The 16,746-nt window shown below is 33.5% G+C and overlaps 1 protein-coding gene across 13 annotated transcripts in view; it reads right to left on the bottom strand.

Moving 5' to 3' along the window:
- Positions 1 to 16,746, bottom strand: part of LOC105319035 (soluble guanylate cyclase 88E) — a 42,470-nt gene that overhangs the window by 9,598 nt on the left and 16,126 nt on the right. For 9 of the 13 annotated variants that reach the window (XM_066083859.1, XM_066083861.1, XM_066083866.1 and 6 more), the window contains 4 exons: positions 11,052 to 11,223; positions 5,732 to 5,831; positions 2,749 to 3,595; positions 1,573 to 1,750 (listed from right to left, as the gene is read on the bottom strand). In XM_066083859.1, coding sequence (XP_065939931.1) covers positions 1,573 to 1,750; positions 2,749 to 3,595; positions 5,732 to 5,739 — 1,033 coding nt within the window. In that variant the 5' untranslated portion in view covers positions 5,740 to 5,831; positions 11,052 to 11,223. Of the gene's footprint in view, positions 1 to 1,572; positions 1,751 to 2,748; positions 3,596 to 5,192; positions 5,253 to 5,731; positions 5,832 to 8,211; positions 8,311 to 11,051; positions 11,224 to 16,746 lie in introns of those variants that run through there. The other 4 variants (XM_066083868.1, XM_034468404.2, XM_066083860.1 and 1 more) reach the window with 4 other exon arrangements.

Here is a 16,746-nt window from a genome sequence, read left to right as displayed (position 1 = left end):
AATAATGATTTATATCTCTCATGTGATTGGTTTTTTTTCTTTGGTAAAAAGGATTCTATAAGAGTACATTTATCAAAGATTTAGTAGAAGCAAAATTTTTAAAAAGAGATTTTCCGAAATTTATTTTCCTTTTTTTTTGCCAATTTACTGCGGCTTATTTCACATCATCCTTTACTTGAACTACTTTGATTAGTTGGAAACTCAATAAGACTACTTCCTTGGTTAGAAATAATTTTATGTGACTCAGCACCCGTTGTCTTCATAAACCTGTGTAAATACAATATATACGTAGTGTCTTTTGTTCCGTAAGAATTTTCTATGAACTGTATCATGCACTGCTAATGAAGGGTATTACGATTATCCTACTAGAGCAGTGTAGCGTGCAGTTAAACCGTATTTTCTTATTTAATCCTCAAAAAATAATTTGTCGCTGCTTCAAGGATAAACCCTTCATGCCTTGGTTAATAAATTGATAGTTTACGACATTATTGGTTTCATGGAGACAGCACGCTTCACGAATCACAGAAAACCTACATAAAAATATCAAATGCAATTTCCTTTCGAAATGGAAATGGTTGGAAACCGCACACTAACTTAGAATGTGAAAAGGCAATCAAGAGAATAGAAATTGTTTTAGTGGGTTTAAGACTATTAACAATCAACGCTTAATGGAAAAAGCTAATAAATTTTTCCTCACAAAAGATAAAAGTGGTTCTTCTTCAAGAACAATGCAAAATAAAAACACAAAGAGTATATAATAGTGATTTCAAATCCGACAAAATCAACGATATCCTTTAAAAATGAGTTTCTTTATTTGTTATTATACAGTTATTGCATGTTGGTGAGATTTATTTCCCAAATAAAAATCATCTTTCCCGAGAGCATCGCCCAAGGAAAGTAGGATATTTCTTGGAAAATAAATTTTCTTCCAAGCATTCATGGAACAAATTGTATAGTATTAAATTGTCGACAGAATGCTAGCATTCTGATAGTTTTCCAACACTAATAAAGCAGAAACGACGAGAAGGTTTATATTTCTTGGTTATTTTCTATTTTCAATCATTCGAATTATATTAAGTTAAATTATATCAGTTAATTAATAAAAACTTTGATTCTATCATTTGTTTGATTACATTGTATGCTCACAGTCTGGCTTTTCTATGCTGATGATATGACAAATTTACGAGGCCTTTAAAGAGGTGAGATTTGATATATATTCCCCGGGAGGGTCGACGGAATATTCGCCCTGTCACGTGACTCTGTAACCAATCAGGTTACGCGTTATAGAAAATTATTATAATGAGGTACCGTGACTTGTTTAAAGGGTACCAGTGTTTTATTTTATTGCCTAATTTTCTAAACAGAAATACAAAGACATAATCATTAAAATTGTTAATTAAAATAGGGGAAAATGCGCATCTATTCATCGCAAGGAATCGTCCAGTAGTTCAGCATCGCACACCAAAGCGAAGTTACACTGTAACCTTGACAAACCTTGATTAGAAAACGGACACGGAACTGTAAGTAATGACCTATATACATGTATGAAGATGAGTGGCTTCCTTTGCTTACCCTCACCGTCCAATCCGTCATCACTGATCGTGTCCGTGGGACTGACTGCATTCAACACTTTCTCTTGCTCCTTTTCCTTTTTCAGCACTTCTTTGGCAAGTTCCTGAAAAGGACACCCGGGTCTTTTCAGGGACTTGTAAGATTTCAGTTCGAACACGTTGTTAGTATGTTCTAAAATCTGAAAAGCAAAATAATTGACACGTTATACATGTAGCATACGAGCAGAATAAGTCAATTGCCCGGTTTTTGGTTTTCTTTAATGAGTTTGAAAATCGAGAGGGTGAGTGTGCATTTTCATTTGCATCTTCGAACTTTAAGTTAAATCCATAGAAATTGAAACCAATGTAAGTTATGAACTATGCAAAGTAATTTAACACATATCAAATGTGAGACAAATGCATTTTTTTAAATTTCTCTTTTTGCCCAGACCCTGTTGCAAATATAGGTCATATGAAATCGCAAATAAAAATCGTCGCAAATTCAAGATGGATCACAGGAAGGGGGCGACCACCTGTTCTATTTTAACCATGGACATGATTTCCAAAACATTGAAGTACCAATCGATTTGGGCAACATTTCTTATCTTATTTTCGGAAAAACCTTAAGTGATAAAGCATGTTGTACCACAGGATGAGCTTCAATTATCTCAAGGTTTGAGTTTGTTATCAATAACACTACAATGAAACGGGGTCAACCCACATCAAACAATTCATTACAATCCACAGGGTTGCAAGTGGGTTAATAAGCATATACATATATAATAAAAACGTTGTAAAAGAATGTCATTAATAATTCACAAGCATATGATTAACCAAACCTAACAACTCTGGATATTTTTTATAAACGGTTTTATCAACACCTATTAAAACCCAAAATAAGATTTTCTTTCTTTGATTCATCTTTGTAAGATTATACATCAAATCTTACCACTACATTGTAGTGATTTTAGTTTTTTTTTCTAATTTTCTAAAGGTCTAAATGCATCAATGAAAAGATGAAGGAATTCGTTTTGAATGACACAATCAAAAAACGAAGGCTCTTTGACGTACATACTATACAAGTATTTCAAAGATTTTTTTCATACCCAAATCATATCGAAGTTTGATGTAAAAGTACATATTCTTGTTAACCGTTTCAAGTCTATAAACAAAAACAAAAATGTTATGGTGAACATACCTTATCCCATTTAAAATCTATGAGTGGACGGGTTAGAGTAAATAGCGCATTGATTTTTTGTCCCTTCGCTGATGGAAACACTGCAGAAATCCCTGAGCCTATTCCCTTAATTTCAAAACTTCTTGTGAAGACAATGTGAAACGGGAAAAGGTTAAAGAAAACGCCACTGTTCAATGGAAGGGAGTTCGAAGCGAATGCTTGTCGCTTGACCATCTCTTCTTTGTAAGCGTCATTTTCGAAGTGTAACCTGAATACAACATGCGTCATATTATCATGAACCTCAATGCTGACAACGTCGATGTGGATTTCTACTTTGTAAAAAAGTTTTCCAACTTGTCGAATTTGTCCTTTGACGTAATGTACGAACCCTTTCCTTTTACTTCGATAATGGAGAGTCAATCCACTGGTGCTTTCATTCGTGCAAAAGAAAGAAGGTGGTCTGAGTTTTGGATAACTGAAACGTAGGTACTCGTGAAGATTATCTAATCCATTTAGAAAATCTCGCATGTTCCTTCCTAGAACACTCAAAATTTTATCGTACCCATATTGGCCGACAAAAGTTACGAACGACACACCAAACGAGTCCATGATTTCCTCCTCCGGGAGATCAAGAACGATTGCACATGCCTGAGCAATGTCGGGTATGATGTTCTCGGAATATCTTTTGTGTGTAGAGAATGCCATTGTCTCCACGTGGGACATCTTCCGAATTTTCTCCCAGACATCTTCTCCATATTTCTCCTTGATGTAGTTCTCCACAGACTCCAGGAGTAACCCGTACATTTTCTTCGGACACTTTAAGGTTGTCGGAGTCCCGTCCCTGCTGTGTTTCGGACTGTCATCTTCGCTACAAAAAAGAAGGCGGAAAAATAACAACAATGTATTCACTTTTTAAAAACTTCATTAACGGTGACAGCATAACAGATAAAAAAAATCTTAGCATCAAAACCCTTTTGCATCAACTTTTATATGATAACTAATTCGGAAGTCAATTTTTTTTCAAAGTACTCACGAATCAGATAAGGCCATTTGCTTAATTATACGATTTAGATTCAAACAGAAATAGCAATTTTTCAAATTAAAAAAAATCAATGTCCTGAAATTTCTTGAATAGCATGATATCAATAAATTATTTATTTTATTTTCACAAGTTTAACCATTTCTGTGTGAGTGCGACTCTATATATCATGTTTGACAAATGACAAACGGAAACATGTGATCAAACTTAACGTCTTATGGCAAACAACCAATCAGAAAGGAGATAAGCTAGCTTTCGTTTTCGACATAAATTCTGGTTACAGCGAGGGGACTGATTGGAAATAGAGACAAGCGCTTCCTAATGAAAAATAACATGTTGTTATTTGTGGGTTTTTTTTTAAAGCAGTAACACTTTTTTCATTCTTTTTCGAGCTTTTAAAATCAATTTTAAAATCAAAGCTACCTTTTTAACATAAGTGACCAATCTTTTTTTTCCATTTTTCAAGTATCATATATAATTTCTCTTTTAATCATAAAGTTCGTCTTTTCATATACTCTAACTGTTGTAGTTTATGTTTAAAATTATTTGTATCGTGAAAGTTAACTTCAAAGGTCTGCAGCGTAAAATAGTAAAACTAGACTCTCTCGACCTTTTTATGACATCAATGATTTCGTTTCTGAACACGCGATTTCCCTTAACTTTCACACGGTTCTTGAAAGGTAAATTCATATAAATACCTAGTGACTTTTATCCGTGAATCAAAGGTGGTTTTTTAAAAGAACCCGTAGTTGAATATCAGCTTTGAGAAAGAGCATAACATCCTGATATACAGAAAGTCGTTTTAGAATGTGGCAAAGGATCCATTGCAAGAACATCGTAAAATATACCTTAATGAGGCGAAACAAGAAAGCTTGCATGACAGAGACTACTTAATGCTGGCATCAAGATGAAATAAAACAACGAAAACTGCACATTAACACATTTACAAACAATTGACGTTCATCAATTAAGGCAAATAACAAAGCACAGCGGAAAAGACGACAAAAACCAGGAAACTTTCGGTCGTTCTCTATCACTCGCCGTGGCACTGATTTACTCGGAGTAAGCTGTCAAAGGGGAGACAAAGTCAAGGGAAGTGTTTACCTTAAGATGCATAGCAACAGATTTACAAACAGGAGAAACCAACAAAAATTCAAACAAAGTAGAGGAGAAGGCTCATGTACTATAGTAAATGTGATTTCCTCTACTTACACTTAGGTCCAATTTTACAAGGAAATCACATTTTCGTAACCTTATATGGTAAAGTTAAAAAAATATATAATTCATACTGTTAAGCAGTACGAAAGTTAGAATTCCCGATTATACTGTAAAAAATACGTCTTGATGTTTGTTCTCAATATTTTCATATCGAAAACTAATCGTTTTTATGGTTATATATTTTTTAATGAAAAAAAAATTAACGTACTTCTGGTTGTTTATAGAAAAAGTACAGCCAAACTGTAGAGTCAAGAGTTAGCAGCTTCTTCTAAAATAAAAAGAAATCACTCATTATGGTACAAACTAAGAAACCTCGAACATATTATAAACCATAATTTCAAAATCAAACTTTAATGCACCACTGTCCAAACCTTATATAAAACAAAAACGTTTATCAACGAACGCCATGCTTTTGATTTCGGGCAATATTGTGCATGAAAGACTTAAGTTCAATATTCTATTGTTTGATATATTGTATATCATCTACTTATCGTATTTAGGTCTATAAGCTTTATTATATTAGTATTGTTTTTAAGGTTCCTTACTTTGCCACGTACATCTATATGCTGATGTAAATTAAATTCACTTTGATAATTCAATGCTTATGAATAGATATAAAAAAAAAATGAACATGCGTTTGTGTAAACTTTAACGTGTCTTTGAAAATGAAAATTCTAGATTTATACATGCTAAAACTATTGAAAATGTGTCTCTCTTTCAAGAAATTTTTTAATAAAATCCTTTTACCTCTTCATTTTACAAACACTGAGGGTATAAAACTGCCAGAAACTGAAGCTCTGTATTTTTTCTTCTTCTTGTTTCCTTCTGTATGGTTGTAAATATAACTCTAAAAAATAAGTTAAATCAACGTATTAAGAACATGAAACTCGACTAAAGTACTTTTGAAACAGGATAACGTTCTACCGTCGGTCAACTGAAAGGTGACTGAACGATCGCTAAAAGGTGACAAAATGTACCGTACTTCCGGTTTTTTTTTTTCAGGTGTCACGATTTTTTATTAAAAATAAAAATGGGGAAACGTGTTTTTTTTAATTGCGCTTGTTATTTTAGCGATTTAAAAAGTATCTTCAGCAAACAATATACCAGATGTAATTCTTCCGTACCTGTATTGGATTTAAAAGCGATCGCGAAAAACGCGAAAAATAGATCACCGCAAAAATAACTTTAGCTGCCATTCAGTCTTTCAATTAACATTTAGTTGACTGAATAAAAGAGCTTTACCCTTTGTTACAAAAAAAATCCACTGCTTAAAGCCTAGCAGAATATCCGGAAAGGTTGAGATGGGTATCTATACACTACAGCTATATACTAGTATATAAAAAATCCTACACTATTTTCATCGGCATGCAATAGTTTCCGATATGTCACGGAGACCTCGTCAATCACTCATTGTTTAAAACCATTTTCCCCGTATCCCGAAGGATGGTAATCCCGTTAACTCTAGAGTGTTGATTCAAAGTCGCTCCGGGTTATTTTGGACTAAAATAGCTGTGTTGACATTCCACTCGGAGGAGGATATGGTTTAATCACGCTCCTGGTCTCTATAGCTCTACTCCAGCTGACGGAACAATTTCTTCGCAATTTTCGTAAATATAGACAAATGCAGTTTTTTTCCGATAAAAATCACAAGCGGTTTCACTCCAAAAAAATATACTTTAAAAAAAATAATAATATCACTCGGATTTTGTATTCTACTTATTTTGTTTCTTTCTTGTTTTGATTTTTGACTATGAATTAATAAATTTATCGAAGAAGCATGAACTGCTGCTTTGTTAAAAAAAAATATGTTCAAAATCAACTTACATGTACCACGACTGCCGTTTTAAAAGCTGCTGGCGTTGTTATGAAAACGCTTTAAAACAGTCATAGACAAAGATTCTGTTCCACTTTGCACAATTAATTGATAAATCCAGTATGCTACGTACGGAACAAATCATATAGACATAGTTTCGCTGTTTAAGATATAGAATAAACCCTGCTCCCCTTATTTTCTACACCATCCTCATTTATGAGGTACATACATGTAGATTATTGTTGAAAAAACGTTCTGACTCACTAAGTTAGATTTATTTTATGTTATATCTCAATAAATAACGAATATAGAAATTTGCCCTTTTTGTGCTAGTCTCGATTGTGTGAACGTTTACAAAGGAAGGTGATGGACCCTATATTGACAACAACTGTATGAACAACAATAGCATCGCTGATTACTCACACATTACGTGAATGGTCAGTCCCGGGGTATTGGCAATACTGCAGCTATCACCATTATTAGACTTTGATACATGGTTAACAGTGGGTTTTTTTTTTGACAAAGATTGTGTGATGTTCTTTGTTCGAGTCTCATTTTCATTAGGAGTCATTACATAACACTTATAATAGGTAAAGTGCGTTCGGTTTGCTTCAGGGCCAAAAATAGTGTCTCTGATAATGCTAGTGAGAACGGCATGAAATGTATTTAAAGAAACATAAAACACAATACAAGAACAAACTCAAGTAGAAATGCAATTCCGTTTGATGGAGATATTTTGTGCTTTACCTTCACGTTTCTTAACATTGTGCCTAATTGTATGTTTTAAATTTACAGTGTGGGTGTAAATACAAAGTTGCAATGTTTCAAATTTTGTAAAAACACCCAACCTGTAAATTTGAATTGTTCAAATTGAGTGTCAATTTTATAAAATAACTTGCTTTAAGATATGAAAGTCTTAAAAGTACCTAAATGATGATTTTTGGGATGATTAAAAAACCAAAATATACCAAGACAAACCGGTACCCCTTTTAACAGTAATTACAAACAGAAATGGTGGATTAACCTTAATGCAGTTTTGAGGTAAGCTAAAAGTAAAACCAAATTAACAAATCATAAGATCCGGATTTACATCAACAATCGTCAAGTCAACCCCAGAAATGGCTTTGGCTATACACTTTCACAAGAAAATTGAATCCTACAGGATAATTAGCGCCGTTACTGCATCGAAGCTTCCATCACTTTCATCAATTTTCAGCAATATTGCTTCGAATGATATGAATTTATGGAGCTAGGATATGGTATAATAGTTCTTCAACTAACAAAATTAGGCATTAAAGCAACGGTGCATAAATTTAAGTGAATAAACTGACAGTAAAGTTAAAAAAAAATGTGTCCATTTAATCTTTAAAAAAAAAATGTTATATTACGTCACAAAATTCCTAAATCTGCTTACCGATAACTGTATCTATTATAGACGCTCTATCTCCAGAAGATATCTAATGGCTCCTATTTCCTGAACCAAATTGAAATATCTCCACTGACCCTCTTTTGACTTCGTTTTTGTTGAGGGAAAAACCAAACAAGAAATAAAAACAGAAAACAAGAAGCTACAGCTTTTCGTGAACTTCGCTGTGAAGAATCTAAACTTCAATCTCGCCTGAAATTCTTTGACGTGCAAAAATACAGTTGTTGTTTTCTACTTAGCTTTAAAAATACCCTCATAGACATTTGTTGATATAGCCCCTGAGTAGGAAACCAGAAAATAAATTGGAGTATTTGAAGCATTAATTCGGGATCAAAATCTTTACAATGATGTCAGCATATATCAACCACTTCATAACTGTAGAAAAACACGCCTAATGATAGGGTTGTTATTATATGGGTAAGGCATATAGGAAATCAATGCATGTACGAACGAAACACCAGAATAAAAATGCTACAGTTTGTTAATGTTGTGATTTTCCTCTATTTTAGCCCTAACACATTCACAAGGAGAGTGTATTAGGTACTTTTGTTGTTGTTTTTTTAATTCTTTATATCATTTTCTTCAAAATGCTTCAACTTTACAAAGTACTGTAAGTTTGAAGGGCTATAAATTGCGCATTCGAATAAAATGTATGATCTATAAAAATAATGAAGTGTAAGCTTTTTTGATAAAAGCATTGACTTGCTAATTTTTTAGTTCGAACAAAATGTGTCAATGACCGCAGAAACTGCAACATTTTTTACGTCATTAATTGTAAATAAGTGCAGCTAAGTGAAGGAATGAAATTAGGATTGTAATTTCTTCAGCAAAATATTTACACAACATTCCTAAATTACTTTGGAAATGTTAACTTATGAGGACTTGTACTGAAATTGACTCTGTTCATTAACAGTCCTTGAGACCTAATGAGACAGCCATTTACTCTTGGTATACATTTACCGGACTACAATTGTGAACCGTCATAGCTGGGTTTTTTTATTATTTACAAAAATATGTCTGTATATGTTCGCATTAAGATTTTAAAAAAATATTCTCCATCTAATCGCCGGATGTGTTCATCATAAAATATTCAATATGCATGTTAAACCTGTGTGTAAATTTCTTTGTTTAAAAGTAGAAGAAACAAGTAAAACCATTGAATTGATTGCAATACTAGCGCCTCCAAAAAAACCTGCCTGAGTCGTGCTTCTTTATAGATTATTTAGTACATCATCAATAACTGAAATAGAATCTGTCCATAATCTGTTTTTTCCTTCTAACATGCTCCTATTCCGTTTATCGAACACGTCCGTTGTCTTTTTCGTGCTGCTAATATTGATATGATGTGATCAGATAATCTTATGTATAAGTAAGTCACGTGGATGCATACTTTAAAGGAAATCAAAACCAGTGTTAGGATTGTTTGTCACAATACAGACTGTTGCATTGCTTTATATACAGGTACATGCATATCCTTGTCATGACTGAATCATTTTGAACAATAGCGTATTGCCAATAAGGCACACTGTCCGTATCTTACTTCGCAAAGTCAATAACTGTTCCCTATCTGTATCAAAATCACTGATTTAAAAAAAACGTCAATCGCTGAAAAAAAAACCCTAACCCCAGCGCTCACTACACTCTGACTTATTCCATTCCTGCAACCTGACTTATTCCATTCCTCTCTCAAAGGATTTAAAAAAGACGACAGGTGGGTCAGGTTCTACCCATCTAACTGTCAATTAATTCATCTGTCGCTCCAACCTCTCCGTCATTTACAGGACCTTGCAGGTCTGTATGTAGGTTTTACCTTTGTCTTAAACCGCAGAACTTTAAAAAGAAATACTGAAGTCGTTTGTGAGTCATTAATTAATTAAAAATAAGATATCAGTAGATGGACGATTTCACTGTTTTATGATGTTAACCATTCACAGTACCTATATTTACAGAGTGATTTTTCTTTTTTTTTTACTCATCACCATCGTTTTAAATTCTTGAGAGGAAAAGTTAATCAAAAGTTTTTCTTTCGGAGAACGTTACTCTTGATAAGGAATTCTGTTTGTTTTCAAATTTGCTGTATAAAAGTGAGAGCTATTTAGGACAAAATCACATAACTTGTGTAGAAGAGTGCAATAATCCGTACAATAAAGAGACACTATGAATTATGTCAACGAGTGGTAACATTTAAGGTCAAGAATCACAAGCACCTGCTTGATATAATTTCTAAGTATTATACAATACGGAAGCGTAGATTGAAATAGTTTTTGCTGCATAGATTCCTTTTATCTGTAGTGGTGTGCGTTTACAGAGCAATTCACCGGAGAGCCGGAACCATATGTAACAATCTCGACGTTTTACGACTTCCAAAGGGGAAATGCGTCTTGCATAGCCCAACGTTTGTCTAATAGAATATGGTTCTTTTTTATTCAATAAAAATGCAAATATGGAGCAGCTATTGTTATCTTTTATACAAGAAGGGTTAATTTTACTAAACAATAGGATCAGACTCCCTGCAAACTGTCAATTATAAATACATCTCGGAGAAATATGTTGGATTTGGTTCATAAAAATGTCTTTGCAGATGTTACAAAGCATGCATTAATAAGTTAATAACTTGACGCAAAAGCATTGTCTGATGAAAAAAACAGAAACAGTTTTTCTTCGATGGAAATGAATAATATCAAAACAACTTGCTTTGTGTCTGAGCCAATTAGATAAATTAAGGACAAACTTCTGTGGTAAACATGCATAAAATAGGATAAAATCCTCATTTTCCAGAGATATATATAAGTAGTATACAAGTAAAAATTGAAATATTTTTTTCTTACCTGATTCAAAAAGACCTCGCACTGTGTTCACTTGGCGACAATTCTTGGTTGTGTAACAGAGCAGGTGTCCAGATAAATAAGGTTAATTACGACGATAAAGTAACGGTGCCGGACAATCACTGATTAATGTCCAGCGCAGACCGACCACTGTGGGGAAAAGGGACCTCAATCACTGTAATTAAAACAAATGGAGTATAAATTTTTATCAGAAAGGAGAGATGATGAATTGATAGCGAAGTTTTCCTCAAAATGACATATTACAATGACGTCATAAACTAGCAGACGACGACATGTAGGAATGGAAAAGGTGAACAATTGGAAAGATTGAACCGGATGTAAAAATCCAACTTTACTTTTTTAAAAATAAATATATATTTAATAATGCCATTATGTTTATGGCACCATTCAAAAGAAACGTGAATGCTTTCATACATAACTTAAACAACAGCATACTCGCAGACAATAATGACCCTTTTTACAAAACTAGAGTACTTAAGTTTGCTGAGGCACTTAAAAGCCACCTGTTCAATCTATTCGAACGCTATTGGAATAAGATGAATCTTCATACTATGTTTTAATATTAGCTCTGTTTTATTGTAGTGGTACAGATATTTTCAACTTGAATGTGCTTTACAAACTCATTATCACAGAGACAATTTATTTCTGAAATGAAAGTAGTGAATTGCACAAAAAATACATGCAGTTTTTCACCGAATTCTGTCACAAACATCAATGTATGCAAACAGAAAGCAATGCAGGCTACAATTTTTCATGTCAGAATTTTTATCGTAATTTACTTAATACATTTCAATGATGTTAACATTGACATTTTAAATGATTTTACTCGTATTTAGGAGCTATATGGAAGCTTTCAAGTTCATTTAAGCAGAGTATAGAATATTGTCGGCATGTATGAAATAAAGTGGATAAAATTCCATAGTACAAAAAAAATTGTACAAAAAAACCTAACACAAATGCTATGTGTAAAAATTGATTTCTTTTTTGAAGCAAATAAAAATTCTTCACAAATTGCTTGAAATTGGGATAACTTGATCATGACTTGATCATGAAATATCAGACATGAAGTGCGAGTTGTGATGTTTTGAAGCAGAGTTTACGCTACGCTCTCGGCTAAAGACTTTAATATCAAATATAAGTATTATCATACACTTTTATCAATCGACTTTACACTTTATTATCTTCCTAACTGATCGGTTCCATTACACAACAGATATCAATGACTGGGGAAAAAAATAATCTCCATAGTACGTTTAGGAGATTGGTTGAAAATCAAAGGGATGTGCGTTATCACTCTATAGCTTAACTAGTTACTTACTTCAACAAGCAAGTTGCACTTTTGCATTCTATTGTCAGTGTATTCAGGCCCCCGAATAAATAAAATGTACTAAAAATGTTCCACAAAATCACGCGGTACCGTAGTACTGAGTCGTACGAAGAACAACATGAATAGCGCCAAACTCTTACACGTACTTTTTAATGTTTTTCTACGTAAAGATAAAAGAACTAGTAGGCTAATTGTTCTCGAACAATTAGAGGTCTTTCCACCTAAGTCCTTAATATATTTAATGAATTGCTAGATTGCTCAAAAAGGTATACAAAAAATTATTATACCTATGATTCATGTTGTACTATAAAATGGGAAAACCACAAAGCCATGAAATGATAAATGATTTTTACACAATCATATAAACAGTAAACCTAACAATAGAAGAGAGTGTTCTGGAGGCTAGCTGTCTTTGTACAAAATGAATGGGTTGACTGTAAAAACAAGTTCCACTTGAGTAACTATAGGACTTGATGTGATACCTGGCTGACTCAATTGAATACCTTATTGCGCAATCCGGCAAGCTATTGAAACCCTTACTATAATTCTGTAATTCAAATGATATGAACATTCATTAATTAACAGACTTCTAAATTACATTGACCTTTGACCTTTATGTCATTTTGTTCGGCCAAGGTAGACGCTTCTATTCTAAGTGGTCCGAACTCTCTATGATATATAGTAAAAAAGTTGGAAGTGATTTTATCGAAGTTTCAATACTTTCAGGGGCAATAACTGCTATAAGAGGGGCTCAGATCCGTTCGGTATGAATAGATTGAAGAACCCTCTAAGTGTACTGAAGACAATGGTAAAAGTTCCATATCTCTATCTCTAATGGTTTCAAAGGAGTAGCGATAACAAGCATTTCGTACAAAAGGGGCTATAACTTTGTAATTATTCAAAGGTATGAGCCAAGTGGCTATATTTTAAAATGGCTTAAGATGTCCTACTACATCCATAAAAAAGTTTTTCTCTACCACCCTAAACAAAAGAGATATAAAAACTCATTAATTAACAGCTTCTCAAATTACCTTGACCTTTGACCTTTTTGTCATTTTGTTCGGCCAAGGTAGACCCTTCCATCCCAAGTGGTCCGAAGTCTCTATGATAAATAATAAAAAAGTTGGAAGTGATTTTATGGAAATTTAGATACTTTCAGGGGCAATAACTACTACAAGGGGGCCTCAGATCCTTTTGGTATGAATAAATTGAAGAACCCTCTAAGTGTAATGAAGACATTGGTAAAAGTTCCAAATCTCTATCTCTTATGGTTTCAGAGGAGTAGCGATAACAAGCATTTCCTTCTCAAAGGGCAACAACTCTGAAAGTTCTGGGAGTTCTTTGACACAGGGTCAATTGGTACCATAACTTTTAATGAGCATTTACATAAAGTTTAAATTGTTTGGATATCTCTAATAATAAAAAAGTCACCCAGAGCTAAATAGAAAAAAAGAAGAAGAAGAAGAAGAAAAAACATAAAGAAAACAAGAGGTCTTTCACCTGAAAGGTGGAAAGACCTAATAACTCTAGACAAAAAACTTCGGTCGACCAACAATTCGTCTCTGATGCTCACAAAGAGAGGAAGTGGATTTCGTGTGTAATCCACTATCTGTATACTTTAATTCCCGGCTTCTTTGCCGTTATCAATGGCTTGTTTTCACACAAAACGCCTTTTTGATGACTTAATGTATATCGCTCTTAACGTCGATTATTTGCTATGATAACGACCCTTTTACAGTCTATCAGGCAATCACCACGTTACAATTCACGTATCAAACAAAACCCAGTTCTACAGTTTCTGATTTGCCCCAAAAGCTTGCTATATGTATATCTAAGAAGAAAACGTTAATAAGTCAAGACAATTTTGATGTCGCGATCATCTATTTGCAGCGCGCGTTTGAATCCGTAAGACACACGATATCTGAAAGGAAAGATTGAATGGGTATTCAGGTATAGGCCTAGTGGTGGGTCAGAAAAATATCAGAGGTTCGAACCATATTAGAGATGTTTCGACAGAATTTGTAATCAAAACGTGGTTCTTCAAATTGCAAACGCCAGTGTCACAATAGCTGGATCCAGATTGTTTAACAGCTATATGGGCAAAATAAATTGGCACCGGCGGTTGTCGTCATTAAAAGGAAAAAATATTGCGATCAATCAAGAATATTTAATGTTATTTATGATACCAACAGTGGGCGAGTTCTTGACAGAATAAAGGAAGAAATATCCTGGTAGACAGAGAAAGATGGCTTTTTCTAGAACTTCAGTGCAACTAAAACACTAATGATTTTCTTTTGGTTTAATTGGTTTTTTTCTCATAGTCATTGTCCTTAGTAATAAGTCTTGCTATATATAATCGTTCTTATCAAACGGACAGACCTGTCTGATTTGGTACCACGGATGATCTATAGAATTGGCTTCATTTTACAACCCCTATAGTCGATCTCTCCTATTCAGATTCATTCCGTTAATTTTAGAGTATATATGATGTTCAAATCTTCGATAAGGAGGCGTCTATTTTACAAGCACGTGGCTGCGAAATTGAGATTTGACCTGACACACAATTTTAAGATTATTATAAGACGGCGCTTCTGGTATACATGTATTTTAATTCACAAAGCTGTAACATAACCTGTGACACATCATATCCAAGTTAAAGTATTTAAAACTAGTTATGAATGCTGCCAAACTGTGATTTCTTTGATACAAAAGATGCAGATAAGTATACCGGATAAACTTGAAACGTCTAATAAACTATAAAGTTGACAGCATGTCGACGTAATCATATTTCGGATCAGGTATTGTTAAGGTGGAATAACATAATATGGCTGACCTCTGATCGAAACAACATTTTGTTTTATTAAAAGGATATTATCGACGGTAACATTAATTACCTCATAGCCAAGTGGATAAAGTGTTGGGCTTGTGATCCGTAGATACTGAGTTCGAATCCCGCAGGGCTTTTGTTGTTACTTACTGAATTGATTTTTTTAGATATTCATTTTTTAACCCCAATTTGCAAATTTTTCGCTTATCTGACACATGTATAGTTTATTTATCATTAAATCTTTCATAATCAAATAATTTACAGTTAATTTGAGTGACTTTTTCCAGGTGTGTTATTCCACCTTAAAGGAAAATACAATTTTAATTCACAAATTGAATTGTATTCAATAATATCACTAGAGAGGAAGAAGATAAATCTCCGTTCACAATGAAGCGAAGGCAATAAAAAGATGTTTCCTTGTCAAACGCTCGGGAAAAAAGAATTAAAATCAAATGTTGCTGATCTTACAGACAAAGACCTTACTGGGGTTTGTCATTGAAGAAGATGGCGAGCTAAAACATCTCATGACGGCACTAAAACAGATATTCCATAGGAACTCTTGCTCATGGATGTCTTGCTCAATGAATTGTTGAGCAGAAATACAACCGAGGATTTCCAATTGGACAAAATACCACTTTGAGGCACATGTGCCACATCGCTCACCCGAAAAATGCCAATTGCTGTATGGTTGCGAAGCATGGGGTTTTGAAAAACTTGATAGTATTGAACGTGTTCACCTAAAGTTTTTAAAGCACATTTTATGTTTAAAAAGTAGTACTCCAAACTATATGGTTTACGGAGAAACAGGTCGTTTTCCTTTATCTGTAATTGTATTTACTAGAATGATATCATACTGGTGTAAATTAATTTCTAGTACTAATACTAGCATTACAAATATATTATACCGGTACTTGTTGAATCAGACTGAAAATACAACCAGTACTAACCCTTGGATTGATTGTATTCGTCATGTTTTTAACTCATGTGGTTTATCAAATGTTTGGCATAGTCAGTTTTTAAATATTGTTAATCAAAAATGGGTTTCAACGGCAGTTAAACAGAGATTACAAGATCAATTTATTCAAAAGTGGCATGCTGATATAAATAATTCATCAAAAGGAGTAATATATAAAATTTTTAAAACAAATTTTGGATATGAAAAATATTTAGATATTTTACCCCTGAAATTCAGAAAAATTCTAGGTAAATTTCGTACTTCAAATCACCATCTACCAGTTGAACTGGGAAGATGGGAGGGTATCCCATTAAATGAAAGATTTTGTCCTCTCTGTAATACAAAACGTATAGCCGATGAATTTCATTATATTTTAGAATGTGATGCAATATCACAAGTCCGGAACAAGTTTATAGACAAAAAATTTTCAGATAGACCTAATGTGTTAAAATTTTCGTATCTTATGACAACATGTAACCTGAAATTGCTGAGAAAATTGTGTATTTTCATAACAAAGATATACGAGGTAGTCTGTCCTCCATGAGTTTCACTTTGTATAACTTTTCCT

This window comes from Magallana gigas, chromosome 5 (assembly GCF_963853765.1).
Source record: "Magallana gigas chromosome 5, xbMagGiga1.1, whole genome shotgun sequence".
NCBI lineage: Eukaryota > Metazoa > Mollusca > Bivalvia > Ostreida > Ostreidae > Magallana > Magallana gigas.
This window is presented reverse-complemented; position numbering and strand designations above follow the sequence as displayed.